The 17,430-nt window shown below is 49.3% G+C and overlaps 2 protein-coding genes across 4 annotated transcripts in view; both read right to left on the minus strand.

Moving 5' to 3' along the window:
• DENND5A (DENN domain containing 5A) overlaps window positions 1–978 on the minus strand; it is a 40,847-nt gene extending 39,869 nt beyond the window's left edge. Inside the window, exon 1 of one of the 2 annotated variants that reach the window (XM_077286642.1) lies at window positions 766–978. In XM_077286642.1, the coding sequence (XP_077142757.1) occupies window positions 766–871 (106 nt within the window). In that variant the 5' untranslated portion in view covers window positions 872–978. The remainder of the gene's footprint in view (window positions 1–765) is intronic. The other variant, XM_077286643.1, reaches the window with a different exon arrangement.
• Window positions 979–1,899: 921 nt separating this feature from the next.
• TMEM41B (transmembrane protein 41B) overlaps window positions 1,900–17,430 on the minus strand; it is a 38,177-nt gene continuing 22,646 nt past the window's right edge. For both annotated transcript variants that reach the window (XM_077286646.1, XM_077286645.1), the window contains exons 2-7: window positions 13,289–13,406; window positions 13,074–13,202; window positions 12,773–12,866; window positions 12,301–12,405; window positions 11,969–12,107; window positions 1,900–2,817 (exon numbers count right to left, since the gene is read on the minus strand). In XM_077286646.1, the coding sequence (XP_077142761.1) occupies window positions 2,648–2,817; window positions 11,969–12,107; window positions 12,301–12,405; window positions 12,773–12,866; window positions 13,074–13,202; window positions 13,289–13,406 (755 nt within the window). In that variant the 3' untranslated portion in view covers window positions 1,900–2,647. The remainder of the gene's footprint in view (window positions 2,818–11,968; window positions 12,108–12,300; window positions 12,406–12,772; window positions 12,867–13,073; window positions 13,203–13,288; window positions 13,407–17,430) is intronic.

The raw sequence follows: 17,430 nt of genomic DNA on the forward strand, positions 1-17,430 counted from the left end.
GACAGACACAGAGCGGCGACTTCATCGGGGGCCGATCACGAGTTCAGATGCCCAGAGATGGCGCCGTCACCAGCTCGCCTGGAAGGAAGCCCCCCGATCCGTGACCCCCACGTGTATATATATAGGGTCTCAACGCGGATTACACTGTACACAGCGGGCAGCGTAGACGGGAGCTGTATACAGGGGAGCGGCGTAGACGGGAGCTGTATACAGGGGAGCGGCGTAGACGGGAGCTGTATACGGGGGGCGGTGTAGACGGGAGCTGTATACGGGGGGCAGCGTAGACGGGAGCTGTATACGGGGGGCAGCGTAGACGGGAGCCGTATACGGGGGGCAGCGTAGACGGGAGCCGTATACGGGGGGCAGCGTAGATGGGAGCCGTATACGGGGGGCAGCGTAGACGGGAGCCGTATACGGGGGGCAGCGTAGACAGGAGCCGTATACGGGGGGCAGCGTAGACAGGAGCCGTATACGGGGGGCAGCGTAGACGGGAGGCGTATACGGGGGGCAGCGTAGACGGGAGCCGTATACGGGGGGGGGCAGCGTAGACGGGAGCCGTATACGGGGGGCGGCGTAGACGGGAGCCGTATAGGGGGGCGGCGTAGACGGGAGCCGTATACGGGGGGCGGCGTAGACAGGAGGAGCTGTATACAGGGGGTGGTACATAGGCAGTGTACACAGGATGCGCCTGTACCGTTATTTGCAGCTCCCGCTATGTGGCCTCCTTCCGGTTCTCTCTCCTTATCCCGCTTCTCTGTCACTTACCGGAGAGCTCGTCCGGTTCCAGTCCGGTGTCGGTGTCCAGACCGCAGATAACGAAGTAATCGGCGAAGCGTCCGGGCGCAGAGCTGTTCCCCCCTCCCCCGCTCATGTCGCCGGTCAGCTGCGGCCCGGTGCCCCCCACTGCATCACGGGATGTCCGGACAGCTGAGCACCGACAACGAGGCGGAGCCTACTGCACAGGGGGTGGAGTCTGAGTGCGCAAGCGCACTGCGCCAACAGGGTGATGTCATTGTGTTCAGTAGTCAGATCGTGACAGAGAATCCCCCAACTCAAAAGCAAGACCCCCTCCCACTGACCGCAGAGAAATCCCGCTCAGAGTACCGCCCTCGCTGCATGAAACCCCCGGCCACAAATGAGACCCCCCTCACTGCACGAGACCCCCACCCGGGCCGCTCTCCCTCACTGCACGAGACCACCCCCAGTGTATGTGGCCCTGTGCTCAGGGGGGGGGAGGGCGTTCGCACACTGGGCACTTGGTTTCCTGCTCAGCGGATAATTAAATGGGGAGAAATTAAAACACATAAGTTGGAGGCTGTTCCTTATTCTTCCATTAGTCAGGACACCAGCCCCCTCAGGCACTCATCAATGAGAGCTGGTGATACAAATCGGGGTCTGGGCGGCCCCTTGTTTTCAGCTGCTGCATCTCTGGGGTCTCAGCCCTGGCCCCACATCACCACCGTGAGTGTGGCGCCCTCAGCTGTTCTATACCACCCTGCAGCCCCCCAGCACGAGTCTGACCACCACCCCCCACCATGGGTCAGACGGTGACGTGTCACAGCAGTGCAGCCACCATCAGACTGCAGTACAGACGTAAGGCCCCCGGCTCAGATGCAGGCTCAGGTCCTGTAGGAGGGGAAGAACACAAATAAAGCTCCAGCCCCTGCGGACAGATGACGCCGGATTGCGGCTCTGTGGCTGCAGCTTCTAGGACGCGGTACATTGTCCTGGATCGGAGCAGACAGGTCGCGTCACTTTTATATGACTGTTTGTTTGGTGATCGGTCCTAAAACAAAATCTAAACACCACAAAACACTATAACTGTTCCTCCATGGTAGCGGAGGGCACTGCCAGACCACCCTCGTCCACATGCCTCTGCACACAAGAAACACGAAATGGTGCGGAGTGAAGGAGCTTTATAGGATTTATCAGACACAAAGAAAGGAAAAGGGGACAGTAAATGAGGAGTCGCGGGGAGAACACTGACGAGTCCAAGAGAACCAGGCGGAGATCCGAGACCCCCGTATACACAGGGAGGTGGAGATACCAGGCAGTGGGGGTCGCGGTTATATCAGGAACCACCTCCGGCTCTCTGCACGGTCACAAGCCGACTCTAGAGGGCACCACTGACCGAGCATCAATATGGGGCAGCACAGGCGATTAGGCAGAGTCTCCTCTATTCAGGACATTATTGCTGGAGGGAGACTTAGGATTTTGGCACCAGGCTCAGTGCCCAGAGGAGGCGGCACTGCACCCGTGGAGATCTGACCTCGGCAGGAACAGCACCTGCGCCCCATCCCAACATATTAAGAACAATTAGTCTGCAGCCATCAGTCTATCCAGGACCCGACAGTGCCGGCCTCATCCGCTGCCCCTGCTGCCTCCATGTGACGGGCGAGGACGACTCCGGCCGAATAAATAATCAATATTAACACTTAACCTGCCTTTAAATTAAAAATATATATATCTCTCATTAACAAATGTATGTTTCCCCTCCCCCAGCACCAGGGGGCGCCGGAGGGATGACAGGAAATAAAATCTCTTCATCGCTCTATAAAGTCCACAAGTCTTTAAATCCATAAAATTAAATAATGTTTCCCCCTCCTAGGAGCGTCCTGAGATGGCGGCCGGCAAATCTGCGGAGAAATCACTCAAATTTCTTCTTCAGTCTGCCTTGGAAAATGGCTGGTAAGATGGAGACGACGGCGAGGACCATGAGGACGATGACAGAGTTCCAGGACACGGCCTCCCCCGCCGTGGTCAGCTGGTAAAGCGTGGTGCCGGCCTTAATAGCGACAAATGACGGTGGAGCCACTCCTAGAACATAAAGAGGCAAAGGTTAATATTACAGGACGCCACACAGCGACCGCAGCAGATCTGTACCAACAGAACTGACCCAAACGTATATTCTGCATTATACTCCAGAGCTGCACTCACTATTCTGCTGGAGCAGTCACTGTATACATACATTACTGATCCTGAGTTACATCCTGTATTGTACTCCAGAGCTGCACTCACTATTCTGCTGGTGCAGTCACTGTGTACAAACATTTACATTACTGATCCTGAGTTACCTCCTGTATTATACCCCGGAGCTGCACTCACTATTCTGCTGGTGCAGTCACTGTGTACATACAATTGTGAGGAAAATGTATGTCACGATAATGAAAAAACCATAGCTGACGGATTTTTGCACTTCTGACCATGGTCCCAAAAACACATGGCAGACACTGGGTAATTTGAAGCTAGTGTGTGAGCAGGGTGTGGCTTTAAACTGCAGGTGACCAATCCTGCAAAGCCACCTGTGGTCCCTCCTTCTCAGTCAGGAATGTCTTTGGCCTCTTTCACACTAGCGTCGTGCACTGCACGTCGCTATGCGTCGTTTTGTAGAAAAAAACGCATCCTGCAAAAGTGCTTGCAGGATGCGTTTTTCTCCATAGACTTGCATTAGCGACGCAGTGTGACGCATTGCCACACATCATTGCGTCGGTCCGTCGCCACCAAAAACGTTGCATGTAACGTTTTTTGGTGCGTCGAGGCCGTCTATTCCGACCGCGCATGCGCAGCCGGAACTCCGCCCCCGCCTCCCCGCACCTCACAATGGGGCAGCGGATGCGCTGAAAAAGAGCATCCGCTGCCCCCGTTGTGCGGCGCTTTCAGTGCTAGCGTTGGTACGTCGCAACGACGTAATTCGTCGTGCGTCGTACGACGCTAGTGTGAAAGTAGCCTTTGTCTCCAGAGTCTCAGAACGTAAAGATCTCTGACCTCAGTGCATATAATTAACCAGCCCTTAGTGATGCCCCGGGGCTAGAGTATATAAGTCTCTACTCTCAACCCAGCCCAAGAGTCAGCAGTTTTTTGCCTGAGGAGCTGTACTATGCACTGGGACATGTGGGGTCTGCCTGAATAACTGAGAACATGTGAGTTTTACCTTTCTTATTTAATCCCTGTTATTTTTATAATTACCTTGTACATTTTCAATTGTCTCATACTGTAACATCTTTATATGCCTTTTTTTGTAAACACTGCCTTAAACTTTCGGAGTAAAATATATAAATTACTAGTTCGTTCTTCCTGTTCTAAAATGTACCTTAAGCCTTCTGAAGGGAATTACGCTACTGTTTTGGGTTAGCTTCGGACCCATTTAATCGAAGCTGGTGGCAGCATCCCGTGTGCGGGCCTTTGGGTGCCATTGTAGCGACTGTGGCGTTGATAATTATTGTTCCTGCCTGAGTAGTTATATCGCCTCGCTGCAGCGTGCCCAATAGCCAGTACATAGCAGGCAGCCTTTCTGGCGACTAATTACCCTAGGTGCAGTACCTAGTCTGACCTGAGAGTACGGGGGGCGCCAGAGGGCTGCAAGTTTCAAGTGGAACTGTAAGCGGGATATACATAAATCCCTGCAGTTCGTGGTATATTGAAGAGCAGTGGGATACCTAAAATAAGCTCCTGCTGTAAACTAAGAGGTCAATAACCTTGTGTGTGTTTTTTTCATCACATTGTAGCAGTGGAGGGATAACTAAGATAAGCCCCCTGCACATGTGATAGCCGTCTGTTGGCCTAAAGTCACCCCAATCTGTGACGTAGGGGTGACGGTCACGGTGTGAATCGTGACAAACTGGTGGCAGCAGTGTGGATTCGTGACAACAATACATTACTGATCCTGAGTTACATCCTGTGTTATACCCCAGAGCTGCACTCACCATTCTGCTGGTGCAGTCACTGTGTACAGTTGTGACCAAAAGTATTGACACCCCTGCAATTCTGTCAGATTATACTCAGTTTCTTCCTGAAAATGATTGCAATCACAAATTCTTTGGTATTATAATCTTCATTTAATTTGATCATTTCACACAAAACTCCAAAAAATGGGCCAGACAAAAGTATTGGCACCCTCAGCCTAATACTTGGTTGCACAACCTTTAGCCAAAATAACTGCGACCAACCGCTTCCGGTAACCATCAATGAGTTTCTTACAATGCTCTGCTGGAATTTTAGACCATTCTTCTTTGGCAAACTGCTCCAGGTCCCTGATATTTGAAGGGTGCCTTCTCCAAACTGCCATTTTTAGATCTCTCCACAGGTGTTCTATGGGATTCAGGTGTGGACTCATTGCTGGCCACCTTAGAAGTCTCCAGTGCTTTCTCTCAAACCATTTTCTAGTGCTTTTTGAAGTGTGTTTTGGGTCATTGTCCTGCTGGAAGACCCATGACCTCTGAGGGAGACCCAGCTTTCTCACACTGGGCCCTACATTATGCTGCAAAATTTGTTGGCAGTCTTCAGACTTCATAACGCCATGCACACGGTCAAGCAGTCCAGTGCCAGAGGCAGCAAAGCAACCCCAAAACATCAGGGAACCTCCGCCATGTTTGACTGTATGAACCGTGTTCTTTTCTTTGAATGCCTCTTTTTTCTCCTGTAAACTCTATGTTGATGCCTTTGCCCAAAAAGCTCTACTTTTGTCTCATCTGACCAGAGAACATTCTTCCAAAACGTTTTAGGCTTTTTCAGGTAAGTTTTGGCAAACTCCAGCCTGGCTTTTTTATGTCTCGGGGTAAGAAGTGGAGTCTTCCTGGGTCTCCTACCATACAGTCCCTTTTCATTCAGACGCCGACGGATAGTACGGGTTGACACTGTTGTACCCTCGGACTGCAGGGCAGCTTGAACTTGTTTGGATGTTAGTCAAGGTACTTTATCCAACAGCCGCACAATCTTGCGTTGAAATCTCTTGTCAATTTTTCTTTTCCGTCCACATCTAGGAAGGTTAGCCACAGTGCCATGGGCTTTAACCCCTTAATCCCGTATGACGTACTATCCCGTCAAGGTGACCTGGGACTTAATTCCCGGTGACGGGATAGTACGTCATACGCGATCGGCCGTGCTCACGGGGGGAGCGCGGCCGATCGCGGCCGGGTGTCAGCTGCCTATCGCGGCTGACATCCGGCACTATGTGCCAGGAGCGGTCACGGACCGCCCCCGGCACATTAACCCCCGGCACACCGCGATCAAACATGATCGCAGTGTACCGGCGGTATAGGGAAGCATCGCGCAGGGAGGGGGCTCCCTGCGGGCTTCCCTGAGACCCCCGGAGCAACGCGATGTGATCGCGTTGCTCCGAGGGTCTCCTACCTCCTTCCTCGCTGCAGGTCCCGGATCCAAGATGGCCGCGGCATCCGGGTCCTGCACGGAAGGAGGTGGCTTACCGAGTGTCTGCTCAGAGCAGACGCTGGTAAGCCTGCACCGATGTAAGTGAGATCGGTGATATGACAGAGTGCTGTGCACACTATCAGATCATCGATCTGTGATGTCCCCCCCTGGGACAAAGTAAAAAAGTAAAAAAAAAAATTTTCCACATGTGTAAAAAAAAAAAAAAAAAATCCTAAATAAATAAAAAAAATATATATATTATTCCCATAAATACATTTCTTTATCTAAATAAAAAAAAAAAACAATAAAAGTACACATATTTAGTATCGCCGCGTCCGTAACGACCCAACCTATAAAACTGCCCCACTAGTTAACCCCTTCAGTAAACACCGTAAGAAAAAAAAAAAAAACGAGGCAAAAAACAACGCTTTATTACTATACCGCCGAACAAAAAGTGGAACACACGATCAAAAAGACTGATATAAATAACCATGGTACCGCTGAAAACGTCATCTTGTCCTGCAAAAAACAAGTCGCCATACAGCATCATCAGCAAAAAAATTTAAAAAAAGTTATAGTCCTGAGAATAAAGCGATACCAAAATAATAATTTTTTCTATAAAATAGTTTTTATCGTATAAAAGCGCCAAAACATAAAAAAATGATATAAATGAGGTATCACTGTAATCGTACTGACCCGAAGAATAAAACTGCTTTATCAATTTTACCAAACGTGGAATGGTATAAACGCCTCTCCCAAAAGAAATTCATGAATAGCAGGTTTTTGGTCATTCTGCCTCACAAAAATCGGAATAAAAAGTGATCAAAAACGGTCACGTGTCCGAAAATGTTACCAATAAAAACGTCAGCTCGTCCCGCAAAAAACAAGACCTCACATGACTCTGTGGAGCAAAATGTGGAAAAATTATAGGTCTCAAAATGTGGAGACGCAAAAACTTTTTTGCTATAAAAAGCGCCGCTGGTTTCACACTTGCGTTTTTGTCTGCAGCGTTTTTTGCGCAAAAAAACGCATGCGTTTTTTCCCTATATTTAACATTGAAAACGCATGCGTTTTTTGTACGCGTTTGGTCACGTTTTCAAACGCATGCGTTTTTCTGCATGCGTTCATTTTCAGAAATACAACCTGCAGTATTTTCTTGCGTTTTTAAGCACATGCGTTTGCGTTAAAAACGCATGCGTTTTTATCGAAAAAAAACAGAAAACACACTGAAAAGCCACCCACCACCATCAAGGTGATAAAGGGATCCAAACCCTAACCCTAACTCTACCCCTAACCTCACCCCTAACCGTTTAATGAACATTTTCTGACAGTCATAGTGCCACGTATTTAAGTGCCACGTATTTAAGTGCCACGTATTTAAGTGCCACGTATTTCAGTGCCACGTATTTCAGTGCCACGTATCACGTATTTCAGTGCCACGTGTTTCAGTGCCACGTATTTCACTGCCACGTATCACGTATTTCAGTGCCACATATTTAAGTGCCACGTATTTAAGTACCACGTATTTCAGTTGCACGTATTTCAGTGCCACGTATTTCAGTGCCACGTATTTCAGTGCCACATATTTCAGTGCCACATATTTCAGTGCCACGTATCACGTATTTCAGTGCCACGTGTTTCAGTGCCACGTATTTCAGTGCCACGTATGACGTATTTAAGTGCCACGTATTTCAGTGCCACGTATTTCAGTCACGTTTGGGGTTAGGGGTAGGGTTAGGGTTGGAGGTAAAGTTAGGGTTAGGGTTGGGGCTAAAGTTAGGGTTGGGGCTAAAGTTAGGGTTAGGATTACATTTACGGTTTGGATTAGGGTTGGGATTAGAATTATGGGTGTGTCAGGGCTAGGGGTGTGGTTAGGGTTACCGTTGGGATTAGGGTTAGGGGTGTGTTTGGGTTAGGGTTTCAGGTAGAATTGGGGAGTTTCCACTGTCCAGGCACATCAGGGGCTCTCCAAACGCGACATGGCGTCCAATCTCAATTCCAGCCAATTCTGCGTTGAAAAAGTAAAACAGTGCTCCTTCCCTTCCGAGCTCTCCCGTGCGCCCAAAAAGGGGTTTACCCCAACATATGGGTTATCAGCGTACTCGGGACAAATTGAACAACAACTTCTGGGGTCCAAGTTCTCTTGTTATCCTTGGGAAAATAAAAATTTGGGGGGCTAAAAATCATTTTTGTGGGAAAAAAAAGATGTTTTATTTTCACGGCTCTGCGTTATAAACTGTAGTGAAACACTTGGGGGTTCAAAGTTCTCACAATACATCTAGATAAGTTCCTTGGGAGGTCTAGTTTCCAATATGGGGTCACTTGTGGGGGGTTTGTACTGTTTGGGTACATCAGGGGCTCTGCAAATGCAATGTGACGCCTGCAGACCAATCCATTTAAGGCTGAATTCCAAATGGCGCTCCTTCCCTTCCGAGCTCTGTCATGCGCCCAAACAGTGGTCCCCCCCCACATATGGGGTATCAGCGAACTCAGGACAAATTGGAAAACGAATTTTGGGGTCCAATTTATTCTGTTACCCTTGTAAAAATACAAAGCTGGGGGCTAAAAAATCATTTTTGAGAAAAAAATATATATATATTTTCACGGCTCTGCGTTATAATCTGTAGTGAAACACTTGGGGGTTCAAAGCTCTCAAAACACATCTAGATAAGTTCCTTAGGGGGTCTACTTTCCAAAATGGTGTCACTTGTGGGGGGTTTCAATGTTTAGGCACATCAGGGGCTCTCCAAACGCAACATGGCGTCCCATCTCAATTCCAGTCAATTTTGCATTGAAAAGTCAAATGGCGCTCCTTCCCTTCCAAGCTCTGCCATGCGCCCAAACAATGGTTTACACCCACATATGGAGTATCAGCGTACTCAGGACAAATTGCACAACATTTTTTGGGGTCCAATTTCTTCTCTTACCCTTGGGAAAATAAGAATTTGGGGGCGAAAAGATCATTTTTGTGAAAAAATATGATTTTTTTTATTTTTACGGCTCTGCATTATAAACTTCTGTGAAGCACTTGGTGGGTCAAAGTGCTCAACACACATCTAGATAAGTTCCTTAGGGGGTCTACTTTCCAAAATGGTGTCACTTGTAGGGGGTTTCAGTGTTTAGGCACATCAGGGGCTCTCCAAACGCAACATGGCGTCCCATCTCAATTCCTGTCAATTTTGCATTGAAAAGTCAAATGGCGCTCCTTCCCTTCCAAGCTCTGCCATGCGCCCAAACAATGGTTTACACCCACATATGGGGTATCAGCGTACTCAGGACAAATTGTACAACAACTTTTGGGGTCCATTTTCTCCTGTTACCCTTGGTAAAATAAAACAAATTGGAGCTGAAATAAATTTTGTGTGAAAAAAAGTTAAATGTTCATTTTTATTTAAACATTCCAAAAATTCATGTGAAACACCTGAAGGGTTAATAAACTTCTTGAATGTGGTTTTGAGCACCTTGAGGGGTGCAGTTTTTAGAATGGTGTTACACTTGGGTATTTTCTATCATATAGACCCCTCAAAATGACTTCAAATGAGATGTGGTCCCTAAAAAAAAATGGTGTTGTAAAAATGAGAAATTTCTGGTCAAATTTTAACCCTTATAACTCCCTAACAAAAAAAATTTTGGTTCCAAAATTGTGCTGATGTAAAGTAGACATGTGGGAAATGTTACTTATTAAGTATTTTGCGTGACATATGTCTGTGATTTAAGGGCATAAAAATTCAAAGTTGGAAAATTGCGAAATTTTCAAAATTTTCACCAAATTTCCGTTTTTTTCACAAATAAACTCAAGTTATATAGAATAAATTTTACCACTAACATGAAGTACAATATGTCACGAGAAAACAATGTCAGAATCGCCAAGATCCGTCAAAGCGTTCCAGAGTTATAGCCTCATAAAGGGACAGTGGTCAGAATTGTAAAAATTGGCCCGGTCATTAACGTGCAAACCACCCTCGGGGCTTAAGGGGTTAAACTTCTTGATGACACTGCGCACGGTAGACACAGGAACAGTCAGGTCTTTGGAGATGGACTTGTAGCCTTGAGATTGCTCATGCTTCCTCACAATTTGGTTTCTCAAGTCCTCAGACAGTTCTTTGGTCTTCTTTCTTTTCTCCATGCACAATGTGGTACACACAAGGACACAGGACAGAGGTTGAGTCAACTTTAATCCACGTCAACTGGCTGCAAGTGTGATTTAGTTATTGCCAACACCTGTTAGGTGCCACAGGTAAGTTACAGGTGCTGTTAATTACACTAATTAGAGAAGCATCACATGATTTTTCAAACAGCGCCAATACTTTTGTCCACCCCCTTTTTTATGTTTGGTGTGGAATTATATCCAATTTGGCTTTAGGAGAATTCTTTTTGTGTTTTTTCATTTAAGACAAATTAAATGAAGATAATAATACCAAAGAATTTGTGTTTGCAATCACTTTCAGGAAGTAACTGAGTATTATCTGACAGAATTGCAGGGGTGTCAATACTTTTGGCCACAAATGTACATACATTACTGATCCTGAGTTACATCCTGCATTAAACTCCAGAGCTGCATTCACTATTCTGCTGGTGCAGTCACTGTGTACATACATTACTGATCCTGAGTTACATCCTGTATTATACTCCAGAGCTGCACTCACTATTCTGCTGGTGCAGTCACTGTGAACATACATTACTGATCCTGAGTTACATCCTGTATTATTCTCCAGAGCTGCACTCACTATTCTGCTGGTGCAGTCAGTCACTTTATGCAGTCATCCTGCACCACAGTGATTAGAGGCCATACAATCTTCCTCGCCACAGGGGGGCGCTCTAGTTGTAGTTCTCACCTAGAAACGTTCCCAGCTCCTGACGAAGCTGCTTTTGCAGTGAAACGCGCGTCGAGGTGCGCTCAGTTTGGTCGACCCCCCTATCCCCGGTCCATGATGACTACAGGTAATCACCATTGTTAGCTGTTTTTCCTATAGCTGTAAGTGTATATGGATCACAGTATCCGTACTTGGTGGCTAGATGGTTTAGTTTGTTACACTTCATGCAGGTTAGCTAGGGTGCCTGTCATGATATAATGACCTATGATCACTTACAATATACTGGGGGTAGATACAATTTAAAGGGGGCTGTATCAGTCTGTAGCTTCTGTGGTGACCCTGTATTGACTCATTGTTACATTATATTTATTGTGTTATATGTTACGTACTGTTTTTTAAAATTGTGTAATAAAAGTTATGTTTTTTACATTGGTACACTTTGGATCCAGCGCCTTCATGATTCTCTATTGGTAACTGCACTCACTATTCTGCTGGTGCAGTCACTGTGTATATACATTACATTACTGATCCTGAGTTATATCCTGCATTAAACTCCAGAGCTGCATTCACTATTCTGCTGGTGCAGTCACTGTGTACATACATTACTGATCCTGAGTTACATCCTGTATTATACTCCAGAGCTGCACTCACTATTCTGCTGGTGCAGTCACTGTGTACATACATTACTGATCCTGAGTTACATCCTGTATTATTCTCCAGAGCTGCATTCACTATTCTGCTGGTGCAGTCACTGTGTACATACATTACATTACTGATCCTGAGTTACATCCTGTGTAATACTCCAGAGCTGCACTCACTATTCTGCTGGTGCAGTCACTGTGTACATACATTACTGATCCTGAGTTACATCCTGTATTATTCTCCAGAGCTGCACTCACTATTCTGCTGGTGCAGTCAGTCACTTTATGCAGTCATCCTGCACCACAGTGATTAGAGGCCATACAATCTTCCTCACCACAGGGGGGCGCTCTAGTTGTAGTTCTCACCTAGAAACGTTCCCAGGAAGAACACTTTGAGGGGGACGTTGATGACGGGGGATGTGATGTTGATGAACCAGTTGGGCAGGAACGGTGTGATCCGCAGGAAGATGATGTAATTGATGAGATGATCCCGGTGCCGATCAACCTGGTGGCAGAAATAACAGGAAGAGTTGGATCATCAGGGATCATATGGGATCACATTAGTGGTAATCTTATGGCGGGATCAGCCTGGCAGAGCGGCACAGGGAGCCGGCGCACAACTCAGGTCCCAACATGTTTGCTCCGGCAGAAAGTTTCTATTCACTGAATACAGAGAGGCTCCAGTGTGCGACACTCACCTGCTGCGACCACTTCACCGCCTTCTCCGTCAGATACTTGTAAACCACCGGCCGGCCGACCAGGTACGACAGCAGGTAGCAGAACGAGGCGCCCAGGCCGGAGCACTGCACCCGGGAGAGAAAAGGGAAAGTAAGTGCCCCCCCATCATATGAAGTGTACAATAATCCTCATCATCACTGGAGGTGACTGGAGGGAAAGACATGATGTAACTGCAGAATAACGACTGCAGCTCTGGAGGTGACTGGAGGATTAGACAGAAACTCATAATTGTCAATCGTACCTATTGTGATATATGGATATGAATTAGAGGGGACGCCCCAGCTGCAGTGCTGTCGCTGGTCGTGTGTTCCCTGGATGAATGTAGTGCACCTGTGACGACTGCTTCAAGCCGACATAGGACACGGGACCCCCAGTCACATAGGGATCTCCTAGAAGCAGGCGGTCACCTCCCCTCCCCCGCACAGTACTCACCAAACACACGAGGAACAGGGCGAGAGGAAAAGGGTAGAGGAATCCGGAGAGGATGCTCAGGAATATGGAGCCGGGGATGGCGAATGTCTGCAGGCTGCACGGCTCATTAAGGAGAAGTCATGTGATCGCACACCGCCGCCGACGCTAAAGAGCAGCGACAGCGGGAATGCGCTAAAGAGCAGCGACAGCGGGAGAGCGCTAAAGAGCAGTGACAACTACAATAACGAAGGCGATTATCACAGGTTGTCACCCAAGCTGACGAAGAGTGGGGGAGGGGAGCTGGCGCATTTGTGAAGGATACAAGATGTAGGTGGTGAAGTACGCCACCAACACCTCCACGTAGAAGGTGTCCTTGTATTTGGAGAGCACCTTCCCCAGCGCCTTCGCGTCTTCCATGTCTCGAGGGATCTTGATCTTCTCGATCTCTTCCCTGTAAATTAAAATTTTAGGGTTAAAGATGGCGGCAGGAAAGGTTCCTAGATTTGGCGCAGGTCCCTCTGTGGGGCTGATACTCACTCGCTCAGCTGTGGGAAATGCTTGTAGACCAGGAACATGACGAAGGCGGCGGAGAGGAATATGGAGGCGAGGATGAGGAGCGACGTGCGGGCGGAGCCGCCCTCCGAGCGAGCCTTCCCTGCAACAAGGGAAAGTCACCATCAGTCGCCCACAACCACGGCAGCGGGGGGTGGGGGGGGGGGGGGAGCACCCCCCAAGGCTAGCAGCAGAGAGTGCAGCCTCCCTCTCCACTCACGGCAAGGGAAGCGTCCCCCTCCTCCTCTACCCCGGCAAGCGAGGCGCCCCCAACCCCAGCAAGTGCAGAGTGCCCCCCCATCTACCCCGGCAAGCGCAGCACCCCTCCTCCTCTACCCCGGCAAGCGCAGCGAGGCCCCCCCCCCCCCCCCTCCTCTACCCCGGCAAATGCAGCGCCCCCCCCCCCTCTACCCCGGCAAATGCAGCGCCTCCCTCTCCTCTACCCCGGCAAATGCAGCGCCCCCCCCCCCCCTCTACCCCGGCAAATGCAGCGCCTCCCTCTCCTCTACCCCGGCAAATGCAGCGCCCCCCCCCCCTCCTCTACCCCGGCAAATGCAGCGCCTCCCTCTCCTCTACCCCGGCAAATGCAGTGCCTCCCTCTCCTCTACCCCAGCAAATGCAGCGCCTCCCTCTCCTCTACCCCGACAAATGCAGCGCCTCCCTCTCCTCTACCCCGGCAAATGCAGCGCCTCCCTCTCCTCTACCCCGGCAAGTGCAGCCCCCACCCTCTACCCCGGCAAGTGCAGCGCCCCCTCCTCCTCCTCCTCTACCCCAGTAAGTGCAGCGCCCCCTCCTCCTCTACCCCAGTAAGTGCAGCGCCACCTCCTCCTCCTCCTCTACCCCAGTAAGTGCAGCGCCCCCTCCTCCTCCTCCTCTACCCCAGTAAGTGCAGCGCCCCCTCCTCCTCCTCCTCTACCCCAGTAAGTGCAGCGCCCCCTCCTCCTCCTCCTCTACCCCAGTAAGTGCAGCGCCCCTCCTCCTCCTCCTCTACCCCAGTAAGTGCAGCGCCCCCTCCTTCTCCTCTACCCCAGTAAGTGCAGCGCCCCCCTCCTCCTCTACCCCAGTAAGTGCAGCGCCCCCCTCCTCCTCCTCTACCCCAGTAAGTGCAGCGTCCCCCCCTCCTCCTCTACCCCAGTAAGTGCAGCGCCCCCCCCTCCTCTACCCCAGTAAGTGCAGAGCCCCCCTCCTCCACCCCAGTAAGTGCAACGCCCCCTCCTCCTCCTCTACCCCAGTAAGTGCAGCGCCCCCCCCTCCTCCTCCTCTACCCCAGTAAGTGCAGCGCCCCGTCCTCCTCCTCCTCTACCCCAGTAAGTGCAGCGCCCCGTCCTCCTCCTCTACCCCAGTAAGTGCAGCGCCCCGTCCTTCTCCTCTACCCCAGTAAGTGCAGCGCCCCCCTCTCCTCCTCTACCCCAGTAAGTGCAGCGCCCCCCTCTCCTCCTCTACCCCAGTAAGTGCAGCGCCCCTCCTTCTCCTCTACCCCAGTAAGTGCAGCACCCCCTCCTTCTCCTCTACCCCAGTAAGTGCAGCGCCCCCTCCTTCTCCTCTACCCCAGTAAGTGCAGCGCCCCCTCCTCCTCCTCTACCCCAGTAAGTGCAGTGACTCTGTCTGATCTGGAGCAGCGGCTGATGTCAAACATTAGATCGGTGATAACCGCTCCTGACCACGTGCTCATCACAGTTCCATGGTATGAGGCTATGTGCACACGTTGCGGTTTTTACCGCGGAACCGCAGCGTTTCTGCAGCTACGGGTCCGCAGCAGTTTCCATTGCGTTTACAGTTACATGTAAACCTATGGAAACCGCAATCCGCTGTGCACATGCTGCGGGAAAAACCGCGCAGAAACGCAGCGGTTTACATTCCGCAGCGGTTTACATTCCGCAGCATGTCACTTCTTTAGTGCAGAATTCTGCACACATAGGGAAGCATTGATCCGCTTACTTCCCGCATGGGGCTGTGCCCACGATGCGGGAAGTAAGCGGATCATGTGTGGATGGTACCCGGGGTGGAGGAGAGGAGACTCTCCTCCAGGCCCTGGGAACCATATTTGTGTTAAAAAAAAAGAATAAAAATAAAACCGGTTTTTACGTACCGGTAATAGGATTTTACGGAGCCACGACAGCACCCCTACGAGAGAGGGGATCCGCCCACCTTCCGGACAGGAACCTACAGGATTTAAAGGGTCGGTCCCCCTCATCACTCCAGTATGTGTTTCAGAGCATAAGGGACACCGCCATTGATTTAGTACATAAACATATATACTTAAACATTACTAAATACCATCACCTTCTAAAGAGTGATTTTTTTTTTTTAAAAGGCACACTTTTCCCAAAGGGTGCAGAAACCAGTGATCAACTACGGGGGGGAATGTGCGGGTGCTGTCGTGGCTCCGTAAAATCCTATTACCGGTACGTAAAAACCGGTTTTCCTATCGCCACGACAGCACCCCTACGAGAGATTTTTAAAGATCAATCACCTGGGAGGGACTACAGCACTAAGTACTGAACGGCCAAAAACTAAATTGGCCTCTGATGATAGGTCAAGACGGTAATGTCTATAAAAGGTGGAAGGAGATGACCACGTTGCCGCCTTACATATTACGTCTATGGAGACGTCCGCTCTTTCCGTCCAGGATGAGGCCATGGCTCGAGTAGAGTGGGCCCTGATGCCATCTGGTGGTGTCTGGCCTTTAGCAGTATAAGCAAGATATATGGCATCTCTTATCCATCTGGCGATAGACGTTTTAGTTACACTCGCCCCTTTCCTTGGATTCTGAAAGGAAACAAACAGAGCCCTACTCTGCCTCCATGGTTCTGTCTTGTGTAGGTATTCTAATAAAGCTCTCCTAACATCTAACGTGATATTTCTGCTCATCAGCTGAATTCGGATTGTCACAGAAAGATGGTAAAACTATTTCTTGACTTCTATGAAATTTAGAAGCTACTTTTGGTAGGTATGCTGGGTCCGGTTTTAATACTACCCTATCCTGAAAGACCATTAAATAAGGAGGATCTATCGACAATGCTTGTAAATCACTCACTCTCCTAGCAGAGGTCAGGGCTACCAGGAAGGCTGTTTTTAAAGTTAAATTTTTTATGGAGACAGAATCTAATGGCTCAAAGGGGGGTTCTGTTAAGGCGTCTAAAACCAAATTTAAATCCCATGGGGGTAATCTAGGAATATACACTGGGTTACTGCGTTCAGTGGCCCTAATAAATCGGGAAACCCATCTATTTCCTGCCACATCGTTGTTATATAACGCCCCTAAAGCTGAAATTTGGACTCTAAGGGTGTTTACTGCCAAGCCCAATTCTCGGCCCTTCTGTAAAAACTCCAGAATAGCCGGAATTGGAACCTTGCCTGAAAAGGGATGTTGGAACTTTTCCCAAGTTTTAGCATAGATCTTGGTAGTAATCTCTTTCCGACTATTTAAAAGGGTAGCTATCAGAGCCTCTGAAAACCCTCTTCTCCTCAATAACTCCCTCTCAAATTCCACGCCGTCAGATGCAGGGATTCCACATTGGGGTGACTGAACGGACCCTGAGAAAGAAGCTCCGGACTGATTGGCAGTATCCAGGGGTCGGACACAGACATTGCCCTGAGTAACGAGAACCATGCCCTCCTGGGCCAAAAGGGGGCAATCAGGATCACTCTCGCCCTCTCCTCCCTGATCTTCCTGAGTACTATAGGGATCAGACACATTGGGGGGAACACATAAGCCAGAGGGAAATCCCAGTGTATTTGAAGGGAGTCTATTATACAGGGCTTGTCCGCCACCCAAAGAGAAGCAAACCTGTTGGTCTGTCTGTTCTTTCTCGTTGCAAATAGGTCTATAACGGGCAATCCCCATAGGTCTACTATCTGTTTGAACACCCGTCGACTTAGAACCCATTCTCCCTGACGCAGAGAATGACGGCTGAGGTAATCTGCCTCTGTGTTGAGCTCTCCTTGAATGTGAACGGCTGACAGAGAGCGAAAGTGGGTTTCGGCTATGTTGAATATGTCTGTGGTGGTGTTCATTAGAGATCTTGACCTCGTACCTCCTTGATGGTTGAGATACGCCACTACTGTTGTGTTGTCTGACTGGACTCTTACATGTGAATCCTGCAGAGATGGTAGCAACCTGAGTA

Source organism: Ranitomeya variabilis, chromosome 2 (assembly GCF_051348905.1).
Source record: "Ranitomeya variabilis isolate aRanVar5 chromosome 2, aRanVar5.hap1, whole genome shotgun sequence".
Lineage (NCBI taxonomy): Eukaryota > Metazoa > Chordata > Amphibia > Anura > Dendrobatidae > Ranitomeya > Ranitomeya variabilis.